Source organism: Melospiza melodia, chromosome 3 (assembly GCF_035770615.1).
Source record: "Melospiza melodia melodia isolate bMelMel2 chromosome 3, bMelMel2.pri, whole genome shotgun sequence".
NCBI lineage: Eukaryota > Metazoa > Chordata > Aves > Passeriformes > Passerellidae > Melospiza > Melospiza melodia.
The window spans coordinates 130017915-130045739 of NC_086196.1; the positions used below are offsets into that span (position 1 = coordinate 130017915).

The 27825-nt window shown below is 39.7% G+C and overlaps 1 protein-coding gene across 1 annotated transcript; it reads right to left on the reverse strand.

Annotated features, from left to right (window-relative positions):
* Nucleotides 1-772: 772 nt before the first annotated feature.
* On the reverse strand, nucleotides 773-27646 carry PNISR (PNN interacting serine and arginine rich protein). The gene is made up of 12 exons (XM_063153056.1): nucleotides 27563-27646; nucleotides 15336-15454; nucleotides 13956-14141; nucleotides 11951-12177; nucleotides 10108-10294; nucleotides 9653-9843; nucleotides 8908-9045; nucleotides 7783-7882; nucleotides 7033-7086; nucleotides 5595-5765; nucleotides 2968-4069; nucleotides 773-2728 (listed from the first exon to the last, which is right to left on the reverse strand). The coding sequence occupies exons 2-12, from the start codon at nucleotides 15421-15423 to the stop codon at nucleotides 2698-2700; spliced, it is 2475 nt and encodes an 824-aa protein (XP_063009126.1). The 5' UTR covers nucleotides 15424-15454; nucleotides 27563-27646; the 3' UTR covers nucleotides 773-2697.
* Nucleotides 27647-27825: the final 179 nt, after the last annotated feature.

The following is a 27825-nucleotide window of genomic DNA, read 5'->3' on the forward strand; positions in this document are numbered from 1 at the left end:
TTCATTGCTTGTCATTTATTTAGCAAAGCAAATGCAAAATCTGAGCAAGAGAGTCAAATCTTACATTGCTTTTATATTTTTGATTTTAGAATTGCTTACAAGCAAGTAAATACGTGCACGCTGGCCATGTATTCTACTTAACAGGACAAGCTTGTTTGAAAGTAGAAGTGGCTATTCCATGAGACAGAGCCTCAAATGCAAAACAGAGTTTTTGTTATTGTGCCATATTTCAAAACACATGTAGTTGCTCAGTCTTCAAAGTCAGAATATTTACTATACTACTCTTTTTTGGCCTATCCATGGCCACAGCTAATTCTTGTTCTTACATGCTGTAGCAGGCTCCTTGGGGTACATACAGACATTGGCTTGGTTGTATTCACCTTCAGAACAATTTGCATGGAAATCATTATTCATTTGATTCCACACCATCCCTCATTTGTTAAAAAAAGTTTTCAAGGGAAATGCCTCCAAATGTCATGTTGCTACACGACATTCAAAATCCTATGTATTGCTTCCCTGTAGTGCACTGAAATGTTTTTGCAGCATTCATTTTAAAACAATACATTCCCATTTTTGTATGTATTTGCACATTTTAGGATAACTTCAGGTGTATGGAATTAAAAGAGCAGTTGTTATTTTAGCTTTTTCTGGTGAAAGACATTTCTAAGGGGAGTTTCCAAAGCCCAAAGGAATTTAATGTATGTGATGCTGACAAGAGTACCAAGGTGTATGTAATTACTGAGTGATGAGTAAGATTTCTGAAACAGTTAAATACAGAGATCGTATGCTCTTTTTATTGGCATACAGTCACTACCCATAGAAGTGCATTTGTGTCAAAAAAATAATTTTCATATTTACAGGAAGTGACAGAATTCCAGTTGTTGGCAGAGTATATAAAGCTTTTCATACACAATCTTGTTTATTATTAGACAGAGAATATAAAATCTGAACTGAAAATCAAATTCAATGCATCCTGGAAACTGTATTCCTCAACAGCTTTTCTTAAGCTTATTTCTAGTTTCTTTCTGTCTCTCACAAGATGTCCTTCTAGGACATCTGAACTGTTATGCTACCTACTTGCCAAAATTCCTCACTCTTACCCAGAGCCAAGAGTGTAGTGAGATTGGATCAGTACATCATTATTTATATTCCTACCAATGCAAGTAAAAGTTGTGTGTTGTAAATTAAGCCTTATTTTGCTAATAAATATGACTGCTTACTCTATGTGAATGATATAATTGAGGGGGGTGTTATAATTTATAACTGATTATTTATCTCTAACAGTGTTTTGATAAACATGCATGTATTCACTAGCAATTAGCTTGCTTATTAAACACATAGTTAAAATGCATTTCTTTGCCCTGAAGCAGTTCATTTCTGCATCTTATTTATGAAAAAAATTACAGTGGAAAAAAGCTGCATAGCTGAATTTTGATGTAGTTAAATGGATTTATCTATTCATGAAGACATGCTTTCCAAGCTGCCTGTACCAGTACCAATTTTTCTTGAAAGATTGAGCCAATCAAAGAGAACTTACTTCAATGTTGAGCCTTTTACCTTTTCCACAACTGGTGTCATAACAGACCTTTTAGGCACAGATCTCTCCCTGAATTTATGTTCTTCTGTAACAGTCACTGGCCTAGAGTTGGGTATTGTCGGTTTGTTTTTTAACTTCTATTATTTCACACTCTTGTTTCTAATAGCAATAGTCAATTTCCTTAAGCAGGTAATCAGTGACCTCTTTCATTTTATAGTAATATTAAAATCAAAAATTTAGTGGCATTGCTAATACATCAGTGTATCAGCTTTACACGAGTCATAATTCTTGTGAACTAAGAACCAGCTTCAATATTCACTACGCATTTAATGCATGTGCCAAAATGTAAAGTTAACCTATTGTCAGTTTCCCATGTGCACTGAGTGATGTTTATAAACATGCTCCATAAAAACATCTACAATTGTGAGATGTGTGTAATATGCCTGAACATCCAAAGATCTCTCTGAAAACTGGGTGAGGAATAGAGTTCCAGAGCTCAGCACTGCCACATGAGATCAGTTAATTGCACATATTCCTAATGGGGTTCAGTCTGTTTAAGTATAGTTTGTATTACAGTGACCCGTATTTTACACAAACAGCATATAGTACCAGCTAGACCAAAAAAAAAAAAAAGGTTATTAAAAAATCTATTATACATAACTAAAGGAAAATAAGATGTCTTTTCTCTGTTCTTCCACACCCCCAATAAAGTAATCTTATAATGTCCATTGATTACAAGTGTTTCACGTTAAATCTTTTTCAAGTACTTTAAAAATCTGTTATACCAAAAAAGCTGCCTTTTTCTTTTTTTAAGTACTTTCTACCATATACCACAAAATTCAGGTGCAAGAATTTTAAACAAAAAAATGAACTAAAGAGCTTTATTGACATCACAGTACATTCAATAGTAATTTTAAGAACATTACAGCTGAAAGAGAATGGCCTGTTTTATAGTCTTAATAAGCACTACCGTTCTTGAAAAAATGTAATACAAAGAAATCCTATTATTCTGAGCAGCATTTGGAAAAAATACACCTATTTACAAATAAAAAAAAGGATTCTGGTTTCACCTACATAGCCACAATGTGCCTCTATAATGAGACAAGCCTTTTATAACTCATGGAATTTTTAAACATCATAGCACTGGTGCCATAAATTCCTCAGCGTTTACGACGAAGAGGAGTTGTTGATCTGAAAAATAAAGGAAAAGGGGGAAAAAGTTAATTGGAAAAAATAAAAGACCCCCAAACCCACACACACTTTAGCCTTAGTAATTAATAGTTTTTAAAGATTTTCCAAAGTTACTTTTGCCTAAGACAAAGTTTAATAAATACCATACTTTATTAAAAAGGTTCATATGCCGTACACATGAAGACGAATATAAAAAAAACTTTTTAAAAGTCAGACAAAGTACTTAAAAAGTATACTACCTTGATCGTGACTTAGACTTGTGTTTGCGGCTTGCCTTCTTACCAGACCTTTGAGATTTCTCCATGGAGCATGACCGAATATGCTTCGATTTCTTAGACTTCTTTTCTTTACTGCTTCCTGGTGATTCAGAACTACTCCTTGCACTAGATTCAGAGCCTGATCGTTTTTTGCTATCTTTGGTAGTAACTTTTTTGCTTTCTTGTCTGGAATCCTGTCTTATTATTTTCACACATATTGAATCACTGCGAGAGAAAGTTCTTTCGCTGTCTCTTTTTCTCTTTAATCTACTGTCATCGTGATTGCCAGCCTTACTTTCTTTTTCCTCTTTTTTGGGCTTATCTTTTCTTTTTTCCTGATCTCTCTCCCTTTCTCTGTTCTTTTTTTTGTCTTTATCTACACCTCCACCCTGCTCCTTCTTCCTTTCTTGATCTTTACCCTCACTTTTATGTTTGTGCCTATTTCCAGTAGGGCTCCTACGCTGCTCCTCGGCTTTACGCCGGTCCCTGCTCCTGCTGCGGCTCGCGCGGTTGGCTCGCCGGTCTCGGGAGCGGCTGCCGCTCCTACGCCTATCCCAGCTTCTCTCTCTCGAAGGACTGCGATTTCTCCGCCTCTCCCCCCTTTCAGCACTGTGATTTCTACTAGATCTTCTCCTTTCCCTTATTTTCTCCCTGCTCCTACTCCTCTCTCTCCTGTTCCTGTGGGAGTAACTCCTGCTCCTACTGCGCCTAACTTTATGTGACGGCGTCCTACTGCGGCTGTGTCTCTTCTTCCTCTTGGGAGAGGAAGATCGTGAAGTGCTGCGACTGCTACCTGAGCTAGTGCTGTACGAAGAACTGGACACTGTGCTGCTACTGCTGCTGCTCCTGCTATTGCTGCTGCTGCTGCCACTGCTAGAGCTCCTTGACCCACTCCTTCCTGTCCTCTCTTTACCCTCTTTCTTGAGTTCTACATCAGGAGCGACTGCATTTGGAGATCTCTTCTTTTCATGAACCATATCTGCTTCAATTTCTTTTGCCTCCTGTGATGCTAAGTTACTATTCTGTTCTTTGTTGGTAAATTCATTCATCTCTTTTGAAACTTTTTCATTTTGTAGCTTTTCTTCTAAAAAAAGAAGTACACAGGAAATAAAATGCAATTAATTTCGAGCAGTATGTCAGTAATTTCCACACTATTACATTGACAAAATCAAGTTTCCAAGCACCTCTCATAATACTTATAATTAAAACACTGCCACTATACCAACTACTTAACAAACCACTCTCTTTTCTTATAATTCTAGAAAAGTTGTCCTCTTGGTTTAGAAGTAGAGCCCAGTCATTTTAGAAGTATTGATGTTATTCCATGTTTTAATGGCTTAAGATGAAGTTCTCAAACAAACATCCTGGAACACCAGAAGTCCCAAAATTATCTACACAAAAGACTTTTTCCTTTTGCAACCTTTCTGCACACCTGGTTCTCCCTTTCTGCTTCCTACAAGACTCCTCATCAATACAGCAGAAAGTACTGATGCTTCTTGCCTTTCTTAGAGCCCCATTCATCTGGGTTTGAGGATTACTGTCTGGTCTGAAGAAGCTGTATTTCTCACATAGTGAGACCCTCAGAGCATTTCTCAGAGGTTTCCAAAATAAAAATTATTTTTATTCAATCTAGGATTCTTTGCATCACTGCCAACCTAATCTCCCCATTTTAAATTAAATCCAGAAAAAATAACTGACATACATTTTTTGCCTTAAAATGGGCTTTTGATGTGGGCCATAATTTCCTGAATTAATTTAGGGAATAAAACTGCATCCAGAAATCCAGAGTGGTCCAAATGGCAGCTAATGGTCAAATTTAACCCAGAAAACAATTCCAGCTGGTCCCTAAGTTATTAGGCAATACAGGCTGAAGCCAGTGTATATTAGATAATGCTGTATTGTCCATTAGAAATCTTCCACCTTTCCAAAACACTGCTACAAATGAGACTCTGCACTAGCATTCTTCAGTATTATGGACATACAGAATCAGCTGCTTTACACCCTGGTTTTGCATTTCTGCAAATAGTCTCATGGAGATGTCTCCACACTGACATCTGGCTTCCTGCACTAGGAGACAGAGGTCACAGGCACCACTCAGACACTCTCCATATGGCTGTGCTTTTATGCATACATCTTCCAACACTCAAAGAGAGACAGGACTATTAAGAAAACCAAAAGTTTGGCCAGTCCAGTCTTTCATTAAGGGCTCCATATGTCTTATTTTCAGGCTTTTAAATAAAAAGTTAAAGGAGGAAACCATCAATTTGAAGTTCTATCATAACAGCACTTTCTCCTCCAGCCTGTGAACTTGGTTCATGACTTCTTAACACTGCATCCATCTTGAGACAGCTCTTCAGCACTGGGATCAAATGTGCTACCATTTTGGCCTACATTACTTGTACAAAAGGACAAACCTTACCTTGTATGGAGAAGCAGAAGAAAATCACAAGGTTTTGGGTTTTTTAATTTGAATTAAAAATCCATTATTTAAAAATTTAGTTTCAGATTTTTTTTTTTGCTTAAAACATGTTTCTTTGCCATCAATTTACACACACTAAGTAGTAAACTCCCTATACAGTGGCACAGTAAGAAGACATCCTATGGTTTACCTTCTAGCTGTTTTTCTAGTAGTAGTTGCTGTTCTCTCTCTTTTCTCCAAAACGCTTCCTGTTTTTGCCTTATTCTGTGCCGTAATTCCTCATCATCAGTATCAGATGATTCAGAGCCTCTGTCACTCCTCTCATCTTCACTGTCTCCTGATCCATAACCACCCAGTCCACCTGCGTGCATAAAGTCCAGTCTATCACGAGGAAAGATTAAGCTTTGTTCTTAATACTTCTGTGAGGCAAAGAGGAGAGTAACACTGCCCTTCCTTCACTTCCTTGTCTCTGAAGAAGTCACTTTATTCTGGTAAGTGCCAGTGCTGTTTGCCAGTGTGTTCAAGGCCCCCGTATCTGCTTTGATGGTCACTGTCTGCTTCTACTCCTTCTGGAACAGCTTGTTTATTTTCAGCAAGCAACCACTGTGACCATGGTACTGTTTCCATTGTATGGAAAGGCAAAAAAGCTGCCTGTGGAGAGTGTAACAGTGCCTGCCTCTGTATCAGCAACGGGACAGAAAATGCCTGGGATCTTTCCCAGAAGACATCTCAGCTGCCTCCAAAGTCCAAGGCTACAGAAATTCTGAATGCCATATCAATTTTTTCCATATGATTTAGAAAACATTGCACTTTGACAGGTATGGAGATGGAATAGAAACAGACTTTCTTCTCCCCCAGAGATATTTAACTACTGGACTGATAAGGATAAAGTCAGTTTAAACATGACATGGATTTCTTTCAGTCTGAGGTCCTTAAGGTCTTTACTGAGTTAGTTTTGAAACATGAATACTTGTGATGATAACATTTAATCTAATTCATCAATATTCCATGTAATGAACACATAACTGATCACTGACACTGCTGTAGTACATTTTAGATGATAAAAGTCATGTTGGAAATCTCTTGCAGTTGTGTCTCAAGCTGGAATTTCAATCTCTCTTTCCTGTGTTGTTTCTGGCAGTATATGATATGGGAGCCTTTGTGTTTATGCAGCTTCTCAATAAAATAATAATTACAAAGATTATAATATTTTTATTTATAGACTTTCACATTACTCTTCTATCAACTTTCCCCTCTGGTTCATATGGATCAAAACAGAAGAAAAGTATGAAATAGTATTCCTTTCTTTGAAGGCTGCAGTGTGCTTCTGAAACTATCATATTTTGACAAGTAAATTTATCTAAAATTTTTACATATTTTCAAAATTAGGGCAAGATTCTCATAAACTAAATCACACTGACTAGTCCTTTACTCCAGCAACTATCCCACTTATATATCAGTAGGACCACCTGTGGAACAAACAAAGGTGCTGATAATGATAAAGTTATCAGAAAGTGACCCATACTCCCAGGCAATTAAAATCTAGTTTCAAAATGCAATTTCTAGAAATGCAAGGCAAAAGTGAAACTCCCCCTTTAAGCCCTCTCAAAAATAAGGAACATACTTACCGAGTCCAGTGAGGGAAGCCAGTGCACTGGACTGTGCCAGCTGTTTTGCAGGAGCTTTGTATCACATCAACAACAGGAACAACATGTTAACACAAATAGCCACGATTTCATAGTCATGAGTCTATGGTATTGTTAAATCTACTACTATTGCTGTTCTTTGGAGGGAGAGAAGAAACATTAAAAACGCATCATCCATTTAAAACCACTTCTAGATTTTCTGACCATGAAGATTTAGAATTTAACTGCAAATTAACAATGAACAGAAAAAACCCAAATATATACTCATAAATCACTTTCCAAGTTACAGCATCTGCACATAATTTTCAACTTCAGTAGTTACATACTTAGATTAACTCTGCTATGTTAAAATAATCTGTTCTGTAAGTACAATGCATGTTAAGAGCAAAAGCAAATTAATTACTAATTGAGGACTCTCTTTCACTTCTGAACAGCTTTGAGATTAAGATGATAGTAGTAAGGAACAGCTACAACTCAAGAGTCATTGACACACAGGTACCATTTTAACTGAAATGAATTGTATGAAAAAAATGGAATAACTCAAGTAACTCACAATACACTGCACAGGACAACAGTACATGATTACTGGATTTGAACTCTACCAAGTTGGATGCATTATACTGGAATTGTTCTTGAGGGAGAACTATGGAGGTTAAATGTTCTAAAGACATGCAAATACAGAATTTTTGCAGAAGAAACTAAAAAGAAAAAAACCTCCCAAACCCTGCATACCTTTAGTTGCTTTACGGTGGACATCTTTGGCCACATAATAGATTTCTTCATTGGTGACATCTAAGAGAATCTCTGTCAGCAGCATTTTTGTCAGCATCATCTGAAGAAAATTGCATATACAATTAAAGGCCAAAACATCTTGAATAAATTCTGCATTCAAATTATATCCATACAGCTTCACTTCTTTTGATGACTATGAAAGTCATCTCCTGCACATTTTATTTAATAACTTCTTTCAAAAGACATGACTAAAAAACCAAGAAAAGATTGAAGCTGTTTAAATGTGACCTGATTTCACAACTCTGAAGTTTCTATTTTGACTGTGAACTGTGTCTGCATGTATTGCAAATAGCTATCCAGGCACTGATCTTAATGTCTAAAATGATTATAACAATGAATATCTAAATCAGCAATGTACTTAGACTGATTCCAATTATTCTTTAAAAAAATAAAGAGCACTTTTCTGACTGGTATGCTGCCTGTAAAGACCATCAGAGGTTCCTTATGCAGCATTTTATTATTACATATTTTCTACAAAAATTGAAAAAAAATTTGAGGTGGTAGCTAGTTCTCCAAGTCGTTTATGTCTGGCCACATGCTCTACAAAAATATATTCATCAAACTTAGTAGAATTCAGGGCCTTAATTAATAAGAATTCACAAGAGTGAAGGTTGTGTAGACACAGTGAAACTATTGGTGATCTAGGATTTAGGGCTGTAGCACTTCCTTGCAAGAATACATTTCTTAAATACCCTTTCATAGGAACAGAGGCTGAAACACAGATTTGAAATGGGTGCACTTAATCACTAAAAGTCTTCAGAAATTTGTTAAGAACCTAGAATTAGTAAAGATCAATGTAAAGATTTTAGTCATTACATTCTTTCACTATTGTGCTAAATATGAGTTACACAACTGATATCCTTGTTTCTATAGGAAAGACAGCATTATGAACAGATGCAAATATAACCCTATATGAACCCTGCAAATATAACAGATGCAAATATAACAATGCATACTGCACCTCTGTTGACAGCATTGGGCATAGAACAAGTGATTTACTTTGATATGCCTGAAAAGTATGAGCAGTTAAACAGAAATACTTAGTGAGAACTACATTATTAATACCATTTGATACTCCTTTTCTTCTTCTGTCATTTCTGGTTCACTTTGCTCCTCTTGAGGAGCTGGGGATGGACTCCTGCTGATTTTCCCGACACTTACAGCTTCTGTGTTTTCAGCATCTTCATCTTCCTCATCACTGTCCTACAAGTACAGTATCATACACTTCAGGAAAAATTTAAATATCAAGCTCCTTAGTTTCTATTTTTAATAGTCAGCTTCATTTACTTTGTACTGAAATCTCTATTACAAGTTATCATAAAACTATTTATTTTCTCCTTTCCTAAAAGACATGCAGGTACATGTACCTACACAAGCTAAGAAAATACTTAGTTGTCAGTTCCCTGCCCGACATATACTTTGGACTACAGAAAATATAACTGCTAAAATGAAGCCAATGCAAGGTTGCCTAAATTGGCTCAGTTTAGCAAATACAGGCATCTGAATATTTTCAGCTGCTGACTTGGAATTCTGACTTTCAAAGGCTCTGTACATTCCAAAAGGGAAAAAAAAAAGTCCAATTTCATCCTTGTTTCTTTGCTATTACAGAACAAATTATATACTTCTACCTCTTAGCCATTAAAATCTTCAAAACATCAAGTAATTATCAACAGAGCAGCAGCTTAACCTTACTTTAAAAAACAAAACCAACGAGGTAACCAGGAACACAGAGTCTCTCCTTCTAAGAGACTAAAAAGTTGATACCTTTCAGGAAATACAAATCTGAGCAAAAAAACCCCCTTATACTTACAAATTTACTTCTCTGAGGTAACCGTGGGCCATCCCCTTCTTCAGCCTCCTCACTTTCCTTTTTCTCTTTTTTAGACATCTGTGAACGTTGCTGCTCCATTCTCTCTTTTTCCAATTTTTTCTGTTTTTCTCTTTCCATCTTTTCCAGGCCCTCACGAATCCAGGCAGGCAGAGTTCTACGCTTCACAGCATCTACATAAAGCAAGGTTAACAGTTTTGCAAGATGAGAAAACTTCCCCCCACAAAAAGGAATACAAATATGCCCCAAAATAAAGAAGCAAACCCCCTATCCCCATCAAACCAAGTCCCACATCTGTTTGTGGGGAAAAACATTTATAACTGCTTTTTCTTTCTCTGCTCTTTTACTTGCTATTAAAAAGAAAAAGGTCTTCAAATTTTGCAAATCCTTATAAAATACAGCTTTTAATTTTTCATTAAGGAGTGGTTAACATGTACCAATCTGGGGAGGCTCCTGCTTCACAGGCATGGCGATAGGTGACCGCTGTCGATCTCTGAATGAGGGTCTTTCCCTTCGATTCTGAGTAGGTGCAGGAGGTGCTGGAGGACCTGGTGGCCCTGGTGGTCCTGGCTGCCAATAAGGTGGGTGAAATCCACCTTGAGGTGGACCAAAAGCAGCCCCATGCTGAAAGAGTAATGCAGTTTATTTTTCTTCACATGGTAACACTAAATGCAGCATGTGAGCAAGTCGGTCTACAAAAATCCATGCAAGTAGGAATCCATGATTTCTAGGCTACTGAGATCTCTCAATCTCTTTTACTGTGGTTCCCAAGAAACAAGTTTCTTTTAAATATTTAATGACTAAACTTAGACTTATGCAAGGATACTTAACAAACCTGAAAGGGCTTCAACCAATCTCCTTTCACATTGTGCTAAACATTAAGCTCTATAATCACCACCTATCTCCATCAGTTCCATGCCAGCTTAGCATCAGAGCATGCAGTTAAATAAAGAGTGTACAAAACTAAGATTTAAAAGTCTAGCTATGTTAGCAGTCTTTTAACTACAGCATGAGAACAAAAAAAGACCAGCATTTATTACATAAGAATTTTGCACTATGTACTTTCCAGTAATCCTTCACAGGTCTTATTAATATGATTAAAATATTAAATGCATAATATGCAATTTTAGTACAGATTATGGGTTCTGGGCAACCTCTATACAACCCAAAAATCACAAGTCTTGAGGCATATATGAGGAGTTTTTTATTTTAATATTTACTGCCCAGAAATGCTAAATGAAACTATTTAAGAAGAGAGTGTTCAGGAAAAAGAGTACAGTATCAAATATTCCACTGAGTATTTAAGTGACTAGCACTAAGGCACTACAATTTCAGGCTAAGCATCCCTCTTTCATTCAATGCCAAACAAGTTTTCTGTAGTATTTAGAGAAGCTAATTGTAAGAGTTTGTCCCATGACAATAAACAAAAATTATAATAAACTCACGTATTGGAAAATTATTAGTTCCCTATTTAACAGCGCTGTTCAACAAGAGAATTGTAAGAGGAAAAATAATCTAGAAGATAAAAAATAGCCTAGAAGATAACAAAAAAATTTCTGCCCATCTTCCCATGTATTTGTTTATGAATAGGAGGTAGGTTTTTAGACAGCTAGTTTGTCATTTACATCAGGAGTTCTGAAGAAAAATACTGAAAATAGAGGGAAGATACAAAACTCGTTTGTGTTTAAAGGTCTGTCTAATGTACCCTGCTATTATTAGCAACAAAACCACCTACATGTTTATTATACTATACAACTTATATGCCAGAATGAAGAAAAAAGTGGATATGGATTTTTTTTTTTAGAAATACCATTGTTTATTCAAAGAATCACAGTAGATAGATATGGAAAAGATCAATGGATCATCCAGTCTATCTCCCTGCAAATACAGGGCTGTTTCCTGTGGTACATTATCTAGCATATTTAAGCATATATTTCTAAATTTTTTTTTTTCCTTCTCCTCTTTTTTGTTTTTTTTTAAACACAAAGCTACATAATGTTAATTTATATACTGGAACACAGTGATTCATTTTAATACTGCAGACAACAGCCATTTCTTATTAATACTGTAGAAAAATAAAACCCTTTGGCCTCTGAAGAGAACTGAGAACTTTAAAGTATCTTCTGTCAAGTGTTTGGTTAAAATGTATCTTAGCAGATAAGAGATTCTGTAGATGTTGGCAGAACTGAAGAGTGAAAGCCGCCGCTAGATGATATTAGAGGAACACATCCATGGGAGGGACTCTGCGCGCCTACACTACTAAAGCAACAAGTGTTTCACCTGATAGTCAAACTGGTTCACTGGCCCCATTGCAAAGTTATCGGGAGGTGCCCCAAAGTTGTGATTGTTCTGGTTAAACATGTGCCTGTTGTCAGGAGTAAATTCCCCACTGTCCTGGCTGTTGCTGTCTTCCGACGGAGGAACAATTTCCATTTGACCTGGGGGGGTTGGAGCCATCCACTGCTGATCTGGAGGTGGGTGAGGGGGCTGGTGAGGCATTCCCCATTCTGTTCAGGAGTCAGAATACAATTTGATACCAAGTTAGTATCATTTATATGAGTCACCAATCACTCAGTGTTCTTGCATTTATCACAAGGTTCCTCAAAGCATCACAGATGATAAAGCAAGGAAGAATCATCCATCTGAAGACTATATTATACTGTCTCAATAATTTCTTCAACTAAACAAAGGAAATACAAATAGCTATAGCTGAACTGAAACATGCAGTTGGGGGACAGAATTGGACAGGTACAGACATCCTCTAAATTTGTTTTTATAAATTTCTAGTAATACTGAGTTCACCACAAGACTTATAAATTGCTTGAACTTAAAAAACTCCTCCTTCTCTACATCAATTTTGAAACCAAGGAGCAATTTTACTATTTTGCATAATAGACTTGAAATACCTACTATGGAAGGAAAATGGTGTTGGTAAGCAGCACAACCACTGAAACCAGTGAAACCTGTGCCTTAAAGTCTTGAGTCCTGATAATGGATGATTTCTTGGATTGCCCAATATCTAGCACAGGTTCCAGAATAAGCTACAGTCATAAGCCCTGAAACATAGGTTACAATTGGCTAACAGAGTGAAAAGGAATGAATTAATAGCTCGCGTGGCCATAATTTTTGACTGACTCCTTAAAAAGATAAAAATTATGTGCACTATATAGATACTTATAGACCATGACAGAGCTGCCTTATAACTCTCACCAGTAACAGAATTGGGATCTAGCCTCTCATGTTAATTCCTACCTTCCTTCCAGTCCTTCAGAACATTTTTCTAATTTTTACTGTCCTTCCCATCTGTATCATAATTGCATCTATTACTGTAGCAACTAAAAAGTGCTATTATAGCTTTTCTATTTCTGTGAAAATTTCTCCTTACTGTACAAAAATACAGCTAGAATACACTCTGCCATGTAGAAAAGTTAAAAATTCTCACATGTGCCTACAGTAACTTGTAGCCTAGTGCAGGTAGGTGAAACCTGATGGCTACCTCCCTTTTATTACACACATATAAGATCTACCAATAACATATTAAGCCTACTTACATTAAATGTTGCATTTCAATACATTTGGACACTGAAAACTGGGAGTGTTATTCTCTCAACCACTAACAAAATCAAGTACGAAGTGCAGTTTTCCCCAAAACAACCTAGGACATGCACATAGGCTTACTATGCTGCTCATACACTTCAAATTGCATTACAGTATAGTGGCATAACCCAGCTTTCAGAAAACCATTTCAGAAAAATTCTTAGCGGAAAATAACCCATTTCTATCCCATTCTTATTACCAGTGGTATCTTGTGAAATTTTAAAAAGAAAATTAATTTTTGGGAAAAAATAAAGTTTGGAGGAAGTAAAAAATACAGAAAATAATCAATACCAACAGAAGAGCACAATCACCTTTAACTTCCAATGACTGAAAAATGCTGACAATCAGATACCTAAGGAAAGGATAAATCCTAAGTATATGAAACGCAATAAACCCATATTTTTCACACGGACTTTTGCTGATCTTCCTTTTTAAAGATTTTTTGACATGTAAAGCCAGCATCAGTTATACTGTGACCTCATTCTACACTTCAAGATCATGCCAGAAGCAGGTATTACACCACAGGAGAGGCAACAGTAGCTCTCTGAGTAGGAGCTGTGATTAATAAATCAACTGGTACTTTCGCATTTTGAAGCCTGAGGGACAGGGCATGTTCGCACCAAAAAAATCTGACAAGAATAAAATGAAAAAACATGAAAAAAAGGAATGAACAGCAAGGGAAACAAACCTGGCTGCCACATTCTGTTGAAATTGGGATCCCCCTGAAAATTATTATGGTTGTTTGGACCAGACTCTATTCCTGAAATGTCCTGTCCGTTTGGCATCATTCCTTGTTGTTCCACCACGTTCTGTTGCCCCGAGGCTTCTCGCTGAGCAATCCATGCTTGAGCTAATGCAGCCCAGTCAATCTGGCCTAAAATAAACAGAGGAAGTTAAAGAGGTTAGAACTCACATGTCTGAAGTTCAACACTGTTTCTCAATTATATGTCTTATTGCTCAAGATAAATGGGCAATATTTACCTTCAGCAAGCACTGTGAGCACCATTTAAACTTATTCACAGTGTACAGTAAAAGAAGCAAAGCAAATGTCAGTGTACACACTTGCTGAAGTACAGTTTCTCTGCATATGTTCAAAGGCAGATCATTTTACATTAGCACTGAATGAGTGGTAGTAATGCACTTTTTTATATGTGAGCTAATTTTGACATCAGAAATTAATATACATATCCTTATATTATAAATTCATGAAGATTTGAGAGTAAAAAAGATATAGTTGGAAAATTATTCTTCAATGTACCCTCTTTCATATAACCCTTGCCAGATATTATGTTACAGTTCTCTCTCCCATTCTTTTTCTTTACTGCCATTCCTATCAGTAAACAAATAAATTGCACTCTCAGATAAGAACACTAGTATGTCTTCTGCTTATTATCAAATTAGGAAAACCTTCCAGTGAATTTAACAGAAATTAAAGTGACAGTAAAAACTGTGTGCCTGATCACTTTGCCTTAGTATTAAATACACACCTGCACTTTCATCCATTTCTCTATTTCTCTTGATATTATGAATTGTTGCCATCACATTCTCAATTTAAGGTATATTATGTTCTACTCTTTAAAGCACTTGGTGGTTTTGGTGGGGGAAAAAAATTCAAACAAGAGATCATGATTATCACCGCTGTAGCCTAAATCAAGAACTGCATTGGTCTTCCAGTGAGATTTCTTTCTGTATATACAATCTGCATTAATACTTCTGCCACACAGGTACTGAATTTGCATATTCTCTCAAAGGATTTAGCTTGGCTAAAGAACTGACAGGGATACATGTCTAGTAAGAGAGGTCTAAATGTTGATCTGTATGATAAAATGGTGGTAAATTGTGTAGGATAACTCAGGTTTCTTGCTTGTATTTGCGTATTATATATTAACTGTGTGAAAACATTTGTATGAACCTTTGTTATGTTTTCTAGTTCAGAAAAGCATCATAAATGTATTCTCTTGAGAGCTGCTACAAAGGCAACTATGAGTCATACTCTGTCACGAAGATTCAAAAATTTAAATGACAACACACGAAAAGAATGAATCCACAAAGCTTTCTATATACTTACTTGGATCTTGCTGGTGCTGAAATGACTGCATCCACTGCTGTTGGTTCAAAGGCCATTGCTGCCAAGGTTGTCCACCTTGATCCCACATCTTTTAAGTCTTTATATAGTCTATATTTCAACTAAAAATAATAGTTGTATGTTTAAATAGATGCCCATGAAATATCACATAACTGAAACTTACATAACTGCAGATATAGTTAAGCCTTGCAAAGCAAGCTGAAGCAATGCTGGCTTAAAATATTAAGCTGGAGGAAATGGTTCATCCTTTTGGAGTAATATCTGAAATATTACTATAAGATTTCAAGAGTCTAGTATGATTTCTCTGTATTTTCACAAAGAAATTAACTACCAAATGATGTTCAAGGAGAGATATGACAAGTTTGTACGACAAGATCTCAACTGGCAATAAATGCAATTTAAAGCAAGTCAAAATATAAAAGGCATGATTGGTATCTTTGCCTGCTTCTTAGGGAAAAGATGTGTATTTCTTCAAACAAGTGTCATGCAAGGCTGTTAAGCAAGACAAAAGTCACCAAATGGTAAAACACATTGTTAATGATTGCACAGGAGAACTGCACAGGTACAAGACAGTGCCCGCATGCATGTTATGCATTGTACAGACTCTTTTTAACTTCTAAATATAACCTTCAAATCTGAGAAAGATAAATAAATATGACCACACAATTACCACATTGCCCCTTAAAATCATGTGCTGTATATATCCTCACTGAGCAGGCAGCAGCAGAGCTCCACAGCCTGCTTGCAGTGCAGCTCCAGGGCCAGCTCTGGGTGAAGGTGCTGAGGCACAGCAGTGCAGGCAGGCGTGCCCCAATGGCACACAGCTCCTCACAGTCATCTGTACCTCCAGCACACACCTAACCTGCCACACATGAGAGCAGCCACCTGCACTGCTCCAAACAGCTTCTCCAAAAACAAAGACTAGACACAGTTCTGGGAACACTTCACTCCAGAAGCTGTTCCCAAAAACCAGTATGGTAAGAACGCACTGAGTGTGACCCCCTCTGCCCTACCCAATCTTTTAAGAACTTCTCAACAGGCTTTTCACTCAATGAATATATCCTCATGGAATTTAACATACAACCCCTGAGTTCACACTGTTCAAACATCAAGCATGTAGGTAGTTTCAAACACTCCAAACTTAAAAGAAAGAGAAAGATTCATTCCCTGAGGTCACAGGAGCAGCGTACAGGACCCAGCCGTGGCTCACAGCCAAGTGCAATACAGAAGAGATGAATAGAGCCTCTCTGCTTCAGAGCAAACCAGCTCAAAGCAGCCAGTGCCACTTGGGTGGCCAGCCAGGAGCAGCCCCAGTGGCCCTGAGGGAGCAGGACACACACACCCCACAGACAGAGCCTGCTCTCTGGAGTGGCACCTGCTCACAAAGGCATCCTGAGGGACTGCATGACTGCATGGGCAGAGAGCATCACTCCACAAAAGTGCACCACCAAGAGCTGCACTCAACATCAGAGGCACTGGGCCATGCAGAGATGAACACAAACTTGTATTTTGCATACTTCTGTCAAATGAAATCCTTTATCTGAAAAACTGTGGATCACCTTTGTTTTGAAATCATTTGCTGTCAACACTGTACAAAAATTACACCTGTGGCTCTGAAACCTTCAGCTGCATTTTGGGGGCAGGGGCTTCAAACAAGACCATATCAACTTTGGCAACAGGGGGAGTATTGGGCAAAACCTGTCTAATACTTTATTATTTTCACTACCTTTTCTTGCCAAACTAAGTATGGAGGCTTTTTCCCATTTCATGAATACTTTTATGCCATCCAAACCTTTAATAATTGAAGACACCGCCCTTTCTCTTGTCTCTTTCTTTTCACAATTTTATCTGTACCTAGGAAATTAACTTTTTTATACCAGCTGAGTGTATGGGGTGGCTACTAATGCAGTTATTGCAACATTTTAACTGATCCCTTAAATTAGCTCTCCAGGTATTCCTAGACACATATATCGTACACTAGATATGAGGAAGTAACTGCAAATACTATTTTCACCTTAAAGAAAACTGTAAGTAAATGTTTTTTCCTTCCCTCAGTTCATCTTTTCATCCAGAATAAAGATTCTTTCAAATGTCAAAATAAATTTGTTTACATATTAAAAGTTTCAAGAATTGGGGTTTCAGACTGCCACTGCAGTGCACAGCCTCATGGTACTGCTCCCTTTGTTTGCAGCTGTTAAATCCCACTAGCACTAATCAACATGGATTTCACTAACTCTGGTAGCATTTTTTTACCTCACTACATAGTATGTTGCAACAAGTGTGTGGAATTACACTAAAACTCAGCAAAAGGTTGGTTTTTTTCACTAATAAGACTGCTTTGCATATAGCTGAACGCAAAAAAATTACACATTTAAATACCAATTTCTCTCATCAAAATGTAACAATATTAAGACCACTTCTACAAATGCAACTAAATTGGAACCTCCTACACAGTTTTTACGTGGTAGGATTAGATGAGATTTATTTTTACTGGACTTGTTCTATCTCTGTCCTAAAATCTTCAGCATTACAGATTTTTTTAAACATGTTCCAGCTAACACAATTATATATTTATTTCTCAATTGAAATGGACACTTGGTATTCTGCCTTTTTTTTTCTTTACTCTCAGGCCTTGATCCTCACTATGGACAAACTGAAGCACTTGTTTTGATCATTAATAAGGTCTAAGACAACAAATGCCTCCATATCTCAGTAAAACCTGCCCTCGAGACAATAACTGCCTTATTATTTTACAGGGTATTCAAATAAATCTTGTAGGAAAGACCTTGCAGCCCTGTACCAAGGGGCACCTGAAATGGTGACCAAGGGACAGAGCAGTGCCCTCAGAGAGCAGCAGCAATCATTCGCTCCTGGCTGCCCCATCAGCAGGTTGCTGTGCCCCAGGACAGCGAGGCCAAGCCCACACTCCTGCAGGAAGGGGTGCTGCAGGACCCCCAATGTCCCACTGCAGACCAGCACTGGCCCAGGCCACCCCACACTCCCTGGGTGCCTCCAGGCACGCCCCAGGTGCTGCATGGAGCTGGGACCCCAAGGCAGTCCCAGCTGTCCAGCCCAGTTTGGAAGGTCACAGGCTCTCCCTCAGTGCCAGCTGGCTGCAGGGCAGAATAAAAAGCACTGTTGGGTTTTAGCTGTTAGCACTGATCTGCTGATCCACTGCTCTGCAACATAATATGGCCCACTCTTCAACTTGCCCGAGAGAGGTTATTTCATCTTATTACTTCTGTTCTGGGGAGAGAAATCAGGTGGGGAAGTGCACAGCAATAGGTCAAGGCATGGAGCTGGGTTCTATTTTGATGCACAACATTATGACAAGACAGCAACAACAGTGCCAAACCCTGAAGAACTTCAACATTTGATTAATTCAATTTATGCCACTCAGAACAAACTAATTTAAAATCACTGCTATTTGAAGCAGCTAATTTTCGTTTGTGAACTGTATTTGAAAGCTTGGTTTCAACCAGAAAGTCATGGTTTGTAACATCTTAATTCTGTACTGCATTTATACTTCTACGGTTTTCCTGAAGAAATGTCAATTTTCATAGGTTGGTAACTATAAAATATGCTGGCTTTCAAGCACACAGCTTTATTACCAAATTCAGTGTAAAAACATTCATTACTAATCAGAACTACGTACTACAGAAACACTTAAGCAATGACATCACCTTTTTTATGCAACCATACATGTAGAAGCCTTTTTCCAAATATGATGTGAAAACTGTCCAAAACAATTTTTTATTTATTTCAACACATCTTCCTTATTGAGCAATGTTTGCTTTACAGAAACACAAATTGGATATGGAAGGAATAAAATTTGCACCTTAAAATGTTTATAGAAGTAATATTAACATATACAGGCTAAAAGAGACGGTCATATTCAAAATTTTTAATATTGAAGACTAAATGTATGGCTCAGAGCCATTGAACAGAAGAGGTTACTTGTAGCACCTCTCTTTTTATGGTCACCTGGAACAGCAGGACATTGTCATTTTCTGGGAAACAGACTCCCCTGTTTTTTAGTTCTCCATTTATTTTCCTGCATTTTCTCCCAGTTTTCACTAACTGGTACAAGGTAAACATGAAAAAGACACTTGATATAATTTTTTTATCTACTACAGGGAGGCTACAGGCATTTAAAAATGGTTCATTGTCTTAAAAAATTATTTTGCTAAGCACTTCGGTGTCTAATAATTCCATCTGCTTTCAAGTTTCAGAGGCCAACCCCAACCTGTTTTTAGCTCCTCATTTGCAGCTGTCATGTTCTAAGAGGTAACTAAAACAAGCACGTTTGCTATTTGATGCTACTCTTTTTTACATAAAGGCATTGAAACTTTGTATTCTGCTTGTGAAACTTTACTGAGTATGAAAGGACTCTTCAACAGAATCTCAGGATTGTCCTGCCAGACATCACTGACAGTTTCCTTCCTAGTGATATTTTAAAGGTGTCAAAAATCAAACCAGATCAAGTCAAGTCATACAGTAATGAACAAACGAGATGTGAATTACCAAAACAACATTTTTGAACCTGAGTCCATAAACAGAAAAGGGCACAAACTACTTCACAAAGAACTCGCAAAACACAGTGGAGAAAATGTAGCCTGTTAGCAGTAATTTTAAAAGTACTGCAAGGCATTCAACTTCTATACCAAGGCAGGGGAGGAGGAAACAAACCCAAAATCAACAAACAATGCCTCTCACCCACTAAACCAGGAACTTACAGGCTTGAAACAACTGGAACCTCTTGTACTAATGTATATGACAAAAAACAACCTGAGACACAAGTAGTAATTAATAATGGAGAAAAGAGACTCAAAATCCTGTCCTACTAACTAAAATCTGCACTGACAAAATTAACTTTGGATGCTGCCACACAAATAATAAACAAGTTTTTATTTCTTACAAGTTCCCAAATCAGCATCACCTGAAAGAAAGGCTTCACCTAATACAATGAACAGCTCAATTTCCCACCAGGGATCTAAGGCCAAACACAGCAGAGCATCCAAATGACAGTGAAACAAACTTTATTTCCCAGTGAAGTTGGAGGGGAGGGAGATGAATATTGGCTAAAACTAACTCAGTTCAAAGGTTAGCAAGACAGTAACAGAGGGGTGCTTCAACTGAGCAGTCTCATTAAGACATACTGGTTCTGACATTACTAGTACAGGTGACGATACAACAGGTTTGAAAAGCAACAGGCTAAGAATGGATCCATTTTGTAGGCACAAAGGAAAATGCAGATACTATGCCTCCTTCACAATGATGGGTTAAGGTTCTCTTACTTAGCTGTTCTACCCTCCAATTCAATTGGACATAGCCTTTTTTTCTCTCCTCTCTCTGTAGCATACACACACAAATAAACAAAAGAACATTTCTTGGTGCCTCAAGAGCTGTTCCCTGATGTCAGATCACAGAACAGGAACCTGAATCTATTAAAAATCTGTTTACCAAGGAAGAAACAGAAGCCAATTCAGGATTGCTTTTGTTTTGTACAGAAGCACAATCACATGAGCCAAGCACGCCATCAGCTCACATTTAATCTCAGTTACACATATTTAACAGATTATGGAAAGTTCACAAGATACCTGAAAATGCTGCAGGAGTTCTTAAGAGCAAACATGTTCTGAATTATGTTCTTCCACGTGTTGGGGTTTTTTCTTTTTAAATTTCTATTCAAAGGCTGGACTAGAATCTGCTGAAGTCTTATTAAAGCAAACTACTGGTATGAAAATGTGCAACCCTTGACAGGACTGCTGGTGAGGGCTCCACTGCTGATGGTGAAAGCTGAGACAGCAATATAGTCAGGACTTACCTCGACCACCATCAACCTCTGAGACCCAACAGCACTCAGAAACATTTAAATGTGGTGTCAAACTCTCTACCACTCTATTTAAACTAACTTTTCTTTGTGTAAAGACAAAGAGCATATTTTTAAAGGCACCTTTCCACTCCCATGCTTGATTGTAACATGCATCTCAACTACAAATTACACCTCAATGTTAACCTGTTCTTTCAGGGAAAAAAGGCATCTCCTTCACCCTATTTGTTAGCATAATAAGGTATTTTCCAACATAGTTGTATGATGTGTCCAGACACACCACACACTGAAATTACACATTTAGAAGGTACTTACCAGTAAACAGTCCTGAGTGTTAATTCACAAGCTCTACTCTGGGAGACTCCCCCAAGCACTTCCCACAAAACACAGCTATCCTGAAGCAAATTACATATTTCCACACCAACAGGAAGCAGAGCACGGTTTCCTGAGAACTTGCCAATGGCACAGTGCTGAGTGAAGGCCCTTGATGTCAAAGGTGGGGCCATCTTTTAGACAAGGCCACCAACAGAACTTGAGCAGTAACAGGCTCACTCAGGTTCCTTGGACAACCCTACCTAGGCAGTTTAATGATGTAAACTCCTAAAATCCACTCCCAGTTCAACAGCACTTGTGCAGAGCTAACTGTGCTCCGACCTCTCAACACTGGAGGAGTCTTATGGAGCAAGGCTCAGTTTTGGAAATGTCAAAACACAAAGCCTGCTCGTCACCCTGGAGCCTTATGACATTGGCTGCAGCAGAACTGAAAAATACCAAGAAACTTCCCCTGGAAAGATAAGCAGGATCTATCCCCATACAAAATTTAATACAGCTAATGGATAAACTGAATTGCTCCAATTCATGCAGCCAGTCCAGGATGAGAAGCACAGAGAGCTAGGAAGTTAGCTCAGCTCCAGAAAGGCATCAGGAAGATAACTAACCACACCAAGCTGTTCTGATGAGTGCATCTTGTACACACTTTCTTGCTCTTTCTAAGTAACTCCCATCACTCTGCCAATCTGCTTCTTCCTAATACCAATGTTACACACCATCCTAACCATGCAGAACACCTTAGAGCTCAACAGCTTCTGCAGCAGATACTGAATGGCTTGCCAGGAAATCCATGAAAATGAAATGTCTTACAAATGAGGAAAGAAGTCATCTTGGGAATAAAATCAAGGATTTGTTAGAAGCTAGACTATCTCAACTCCAAGAAATCAGGAGACAACCTAGGAGTCAAGCTGTCACTAGAAGGAGAGAGGCACACACCTTCTGCTGTGTCCTGAGCTGAAGAGATCAAGGTTAGGAATTCCTACATGAGACATCAATTTCATTGGACCTGATCTTCAGGGCACACCCTGGTGGTTTATTCAACCCTGTAGACAGGCAGACTAAGGATTCTGGAACCTACAGAGCCCACAGCCAGAAATCAAGAGCCTTCTGATGCTGAGGGGAGGCTGTTGCATCACTTTTCTGATCATGCTACTAATCTTTCCTGAAGAGCAGGCCAATATATGACACAAGATGGCCTGACAAGTTTTACTTGCAAATTAAACTCTTAACACACAGCTGCAGGAGTTTTTCTGGTGACTAAAGATTTGGCCTGCAGGCATTCCAAACAGGCATGGCATTTAGCAAAGAAATATCCATCATCTAACTGAACAAGGAAGCTGAAAGAGCAGGCCATGATGCATACTTGGAGAATCCCTACACCGCTGCTCTTTGAAACTCGGGGTTCAGAGATGTTCCACATCCTCTGAGGTAACCTGACAGTGCAGCCATGACTTTTTCACTATATTTAGGTCTATACAGTTGAAAGGAAAACCCCAAGAGGTAGGAGTCCTGGTTTGAAACAAACTGCAATTACTGGTTTTGAAACACACAAAGGCACATTAGTCTCTGATGTTCCCTGCAGAACCTGGGCTACAGAAGTCATCCACAACACATCTTGAGTAGGATCTCAAAAGCATCACATACTCTGTAGGCAGAGTTTCTTTATCTCATACAGATTTAGGCTCTGAAGGTGAACCTAAAGGAAACTGGAGATGTTTCAGGAGCAGAGCTCCTTGAAATCCATAGTCTGATTTCTTGATCTTTCATGTGGGTGCCTTATTTTAATGTAAGGCTTTTACCTTTCATTCAAGGTAGCTGACACTGACTCTGTGAAGTTTTAGCACAGTGACTGAAAGCTCATGATGAGTATCCATGATGAATTCTGTGGAACTGCTCAGTTGCAAGCAGGATAAACCTAATCCTACATTCACCACACCAGGCTGAGGGCAGTTAGTAGAGACAGGAACAAGGCCAATTCCTCCAAGAGTTCAAACTGAGCAAGTGTTGCTGCAGAGCTGTTTCTCCCCACACTTTCCTCCCACTGTGCTATTGCTTCAACAGGTCCATGGTAGCAAAGACATCACTGATGAGGTTGGAAGGACTAGTGGATAAATCCTCTGGGGATACAATACCAACAGCTTACATAGCCCTCCCAAGGAATTAGAAAGTGCAGCTCATCCATGGTATCATCAATATCCAACCACACTGGAATCCAAAGTCAGTAATGGACACACATGGTACAAACTCCAGAGATGTCTGTTTCAAAGTGCTCCCAACTGGAAGGAAATGTAAACTGAGCACTTTTTCCATGACTGTGCCACTGGAATAAAAGATACTTTTCTGTGAGAATTTGTACAAAAGAGGTGCAACTGAAAAGAATTGCAAATGAAAAATAGCTTTGCATACCCAAAGGAGCTCCCCCACCAAGAGGAAAAATTTAATGCAGAAAGGGTGTGACAAGAATTATCATTAGGTGGGGGTCTTAGCACAGGAGACCCAGGTAAGACAGAACCCTTCTGCAGTTAAAAGGATGTGGGAGTCTGGAAAAGAGCTGTATCCTGTGCACCCACACAGGAACAAACCCTGCAAGTTACTACAGAGGGGCTGCAGACACATTCACTCAGAGTCAGAACAAATGCATTCCATCACTCAGACAAAAACATACCAGCTTTCATTTTACTTGGGAGAATTAATATTTACTACTGTATTATACTCAGCTGTTGTTTAGAAAATCAAGTATTTATGGTGTGTTTTAAGTCTGCAATAAATCAGAAAAGTTACAGTAACTGTCTTGCCTACTACTCTGTTTCACTCACTGCACTTTCACTTGGCCAAACACTTCTATCCATCAGGTAGGGCACCACCCTAAGCTGCTCCCAGCATTTCATGCCCAGACACCTTGCATCTTTCCTCCTCTTGCGAGCCAGAAGCTATCTCTACCTTTGTGCCTGCTGGGATCTGTTAGCATGATAAGTCAAAAAACATGTAAAATCTTCCAGCTCATATACACTTATAGCTGTGTATCACTAAAATTTGCTCCACTGCATTTTTTAACATCAGACCTGTTCTTTCTCAGGCAGAAGAACAGAGGCTTTTCAAATGTGTAACCAAGATCCAAAATACAGAATCAGAAAAAGAACTGATGAAAACAGCTTGCTCAGGATCCATGAAGTTTTCCCAGAACCTGGTTCACACATCAGTATGTCTGACTAATATTTACAATGCTAACAAGATGAAGCAGCATGAACAAAGGTCGAATTTTAAAAAAAAACTAAAAGGAGAAAAAAAAAAGTACTGTGAAATCTTCTTCAGGGAGTCACTCCAGCAGTACAGCTTCCAAGGTCTGTCAATCCAAACTTACATCCACATATCCACTGAGCTGAACACAACTCTTTTTTAAAAGAGCAAAAGGACCAGATATTGGCATCCAGGTACCATTTACTTATTTTTTCTACTTCTAAGACATGAAAATAAATACATTATTTGATTATCATATAGTACCAAAACAAAATCACCGCTAGAACATTTACTACCACAGAAATATTATCATAACTTAGGCAGTTTAAGTCAAAACTGTGCTGGGTTTGGGGGGAAAAAATGTCCAATCTGATTATTTTTTTTAATGTATCATTCCACTGAAAATCCTGATGCAGGATTTTCAATCAGCCCTGTAACACAGCATTATTTTTTTTTCTGAAGTGACTGGTCCATCTACAACTTCCTCTGCAATGAACATGCTCTGCTCAAAAATTAACAATGCAAATAACTAAATAAACAACTACTCCTCACTACTCATGAACAGATATTAACCTCAATGATAAATACAATTATCACTTAATAAGGAATCAGCTAGTGATGAAAGCAAGAAGACTTTAATAAAACCTACCCAAAATATTATTTGTCACCAAAAACAGACTCAGAACCACCACATACCTCAGTCACAAAAAGAAGCGAGACTGGACACTCCTGTTCCCATTGAATCTTTACATAATCCTGCACTTAACTAAAAATCAAACATGGTTATAACTCCACTCTACCACTACACCTTATAAGGTGAGCTAACCACTAAAAAATTGTGGAACTGTGCTAAATTTGTGGACTCTTAAGCCCTACAAGACCCCTGAGCCCAAAGTGCAGAAAGCATTCTTATCAGAGCAGGAGTTTGTATGTGATGTGGGACAAAGGAAGCCTTGTCATGGCCCAAGAGCAGAGATGACACAAGGTTTGCTGCTGCACCAAACAAATTAAAAACCAGGAGCTTGTCAGTCAGCAATCCTAGCAGTTTGTGCCTGGACAAAGCAGAGACTTTCAGTTCCCCTCTGTTCTACAGTCAGGGGAGCTGCAGCTGCATCTGTCACCCCCATCAGAGCCATCTTTAGTGCAGCTGCACCCCAGAAAGGGGTTTCTTACTCCTGCCAACAGCACAGGTGTTGGCTGGACTGCACTGGTACTTGTAACCCTGTCTTTGGAAAATGATGTTGGAATAGTGTGTGCTGGTGGACAAGCTTTATGCTTGAAGACCACCATTCCCCCTCTCTGAAAGGTGGCTGACTGTGCCTCAAAACAAAGGGCAACCCTTTAGGGCAACTCTTGCTTCCTGTACCCCACACCTTCCAACAGATTGTTTGCTTGAAAACATTCACAGGTGTCAACTACAAGAGAAGAAATGAACAACAACCAAGGTGGCTGAACAATCTCCATTATCATTTGTTACAGAAACTTGGGAAATTTCTGCTGGGGTAGCATATCACAGAATTATCCAATGGTTTGGGTTGGAAGGGACCTTTGAAGAGCATCTAGTTCAACATCCTGCATGAAATGATGTTGCTGAAGGTTCTGTCCAACCTAATCTTGGGCACTTCCAATCATGCAGCTTCCCTAGGAAATGTATTCCACAGCTTCTCCATCCTTATCATTAAAAAATTCTTCCTGATGTTCAGTCTAAATCTATATTTCAGTTTAATACTGTTGTCCCTCACCCAGAGCCCTGGTAACAAACTTTTTACCATCTTTTTCATGCACAAAAGTACCTTTGATTCCCTTTAGGTACTGAAAGCCCACAACAAGGTCTCCCTGGAGCCTTCTCTTTTCCAGGCTGAACAATCCCAGCTCTCTTTGCCTGTCTTCACAGAAGAGTGGTTCCAGCCCTTGGACCACTTTTGTGTCTCCATCCTTAACCATAAAGCCTAGCACACCCCATTAAAATTCACTTCAACAACTTTGTGGGATTACCTATTGAAGTACAGAGAAACTGCAGCGATAAGTGCTGAAAGCAAAAAGACTTTCAAACCCATGATCTGCTTGAGAATCCATTTAAAAACACCCTGCGTTTGCCAAGCTACTGGTGCAGGTATCTCGCAAATGCCGCTGTGTGAATTTCAGTTCTCTGGAGCCCTCCAGTGGAACGAACTCATAGGAGCGGCCCCGAAAGCCGTGAAACAGCACAAATACCCCAGGAATACATTTCTGTGCGGGAGCCAGGCTGCTGACACAGCCAAGCACGGAATCCCAGCGCACACGTCGCTTCCCTAACTGGGTTACGGGCCAGCCCGGGCACACACCGCGCCCCGCGGAACCAGGGCTCCGGCCCGGCTGCAGCATCCCGGCCCCGCCGGCTCGCGCCCGGCACCGGCCTCTCCCGGGGCAGCGGCAGCGGCGCGGGGCGGCCCCGAGGCATGCGCACTGCCGGCACCGGGCCCGTCCCCACCGGGGACCCCCGCGGGGGGGCGGGCGGGACGGAGGGGGGGTCCCGGGGGTCCCCAACGCCCCCCCCAACGCCCTCACCGCGCATGCGCGGGGCGCCGCCACCCCCCCGGACGGGCAGCGGGGGAGGGCGAGCGGCTCTCGGCTCGTCCCTTCTCGTCCTGGCCGCCGGTTTCCGCTGTCGGCGCCGCCGATTCCTCACGCCCGGCGAGCAGCTGCTGCCGCCACCACCGCGGCGCGCGGCGCCCTCCCGGTTCGACTCGGAGCGCAGGGGAAGAGCGGGTCAGCGACACCCGCCGGCCCCCCGGGAGCGCTGGCGAGCGCAGCCCGCCCCGCTACTTACGCGCTCCCCCGCCTCCCGCCGCCGGTGCCGCCGCTCCGCGGCCGCGCTGCCCCCGCTATCACTCCTCGTCTTCACGGACAAGACAATATGGCGCCCGCTAGCGCTCACCCGGAAGTGAAAGGCGTCACGGTGCTGACCCTCGCCTGGCACACTCGGGCGCTGCCTCCACCATCTTTGCTGAGGGCGGCGCTTCCCGCTCCCCTCGGCGCGGCCGCAGCGCCAGCGCCCCCCCCCCGCCGCCGCCATCTTTGCTGCGGGCAGCC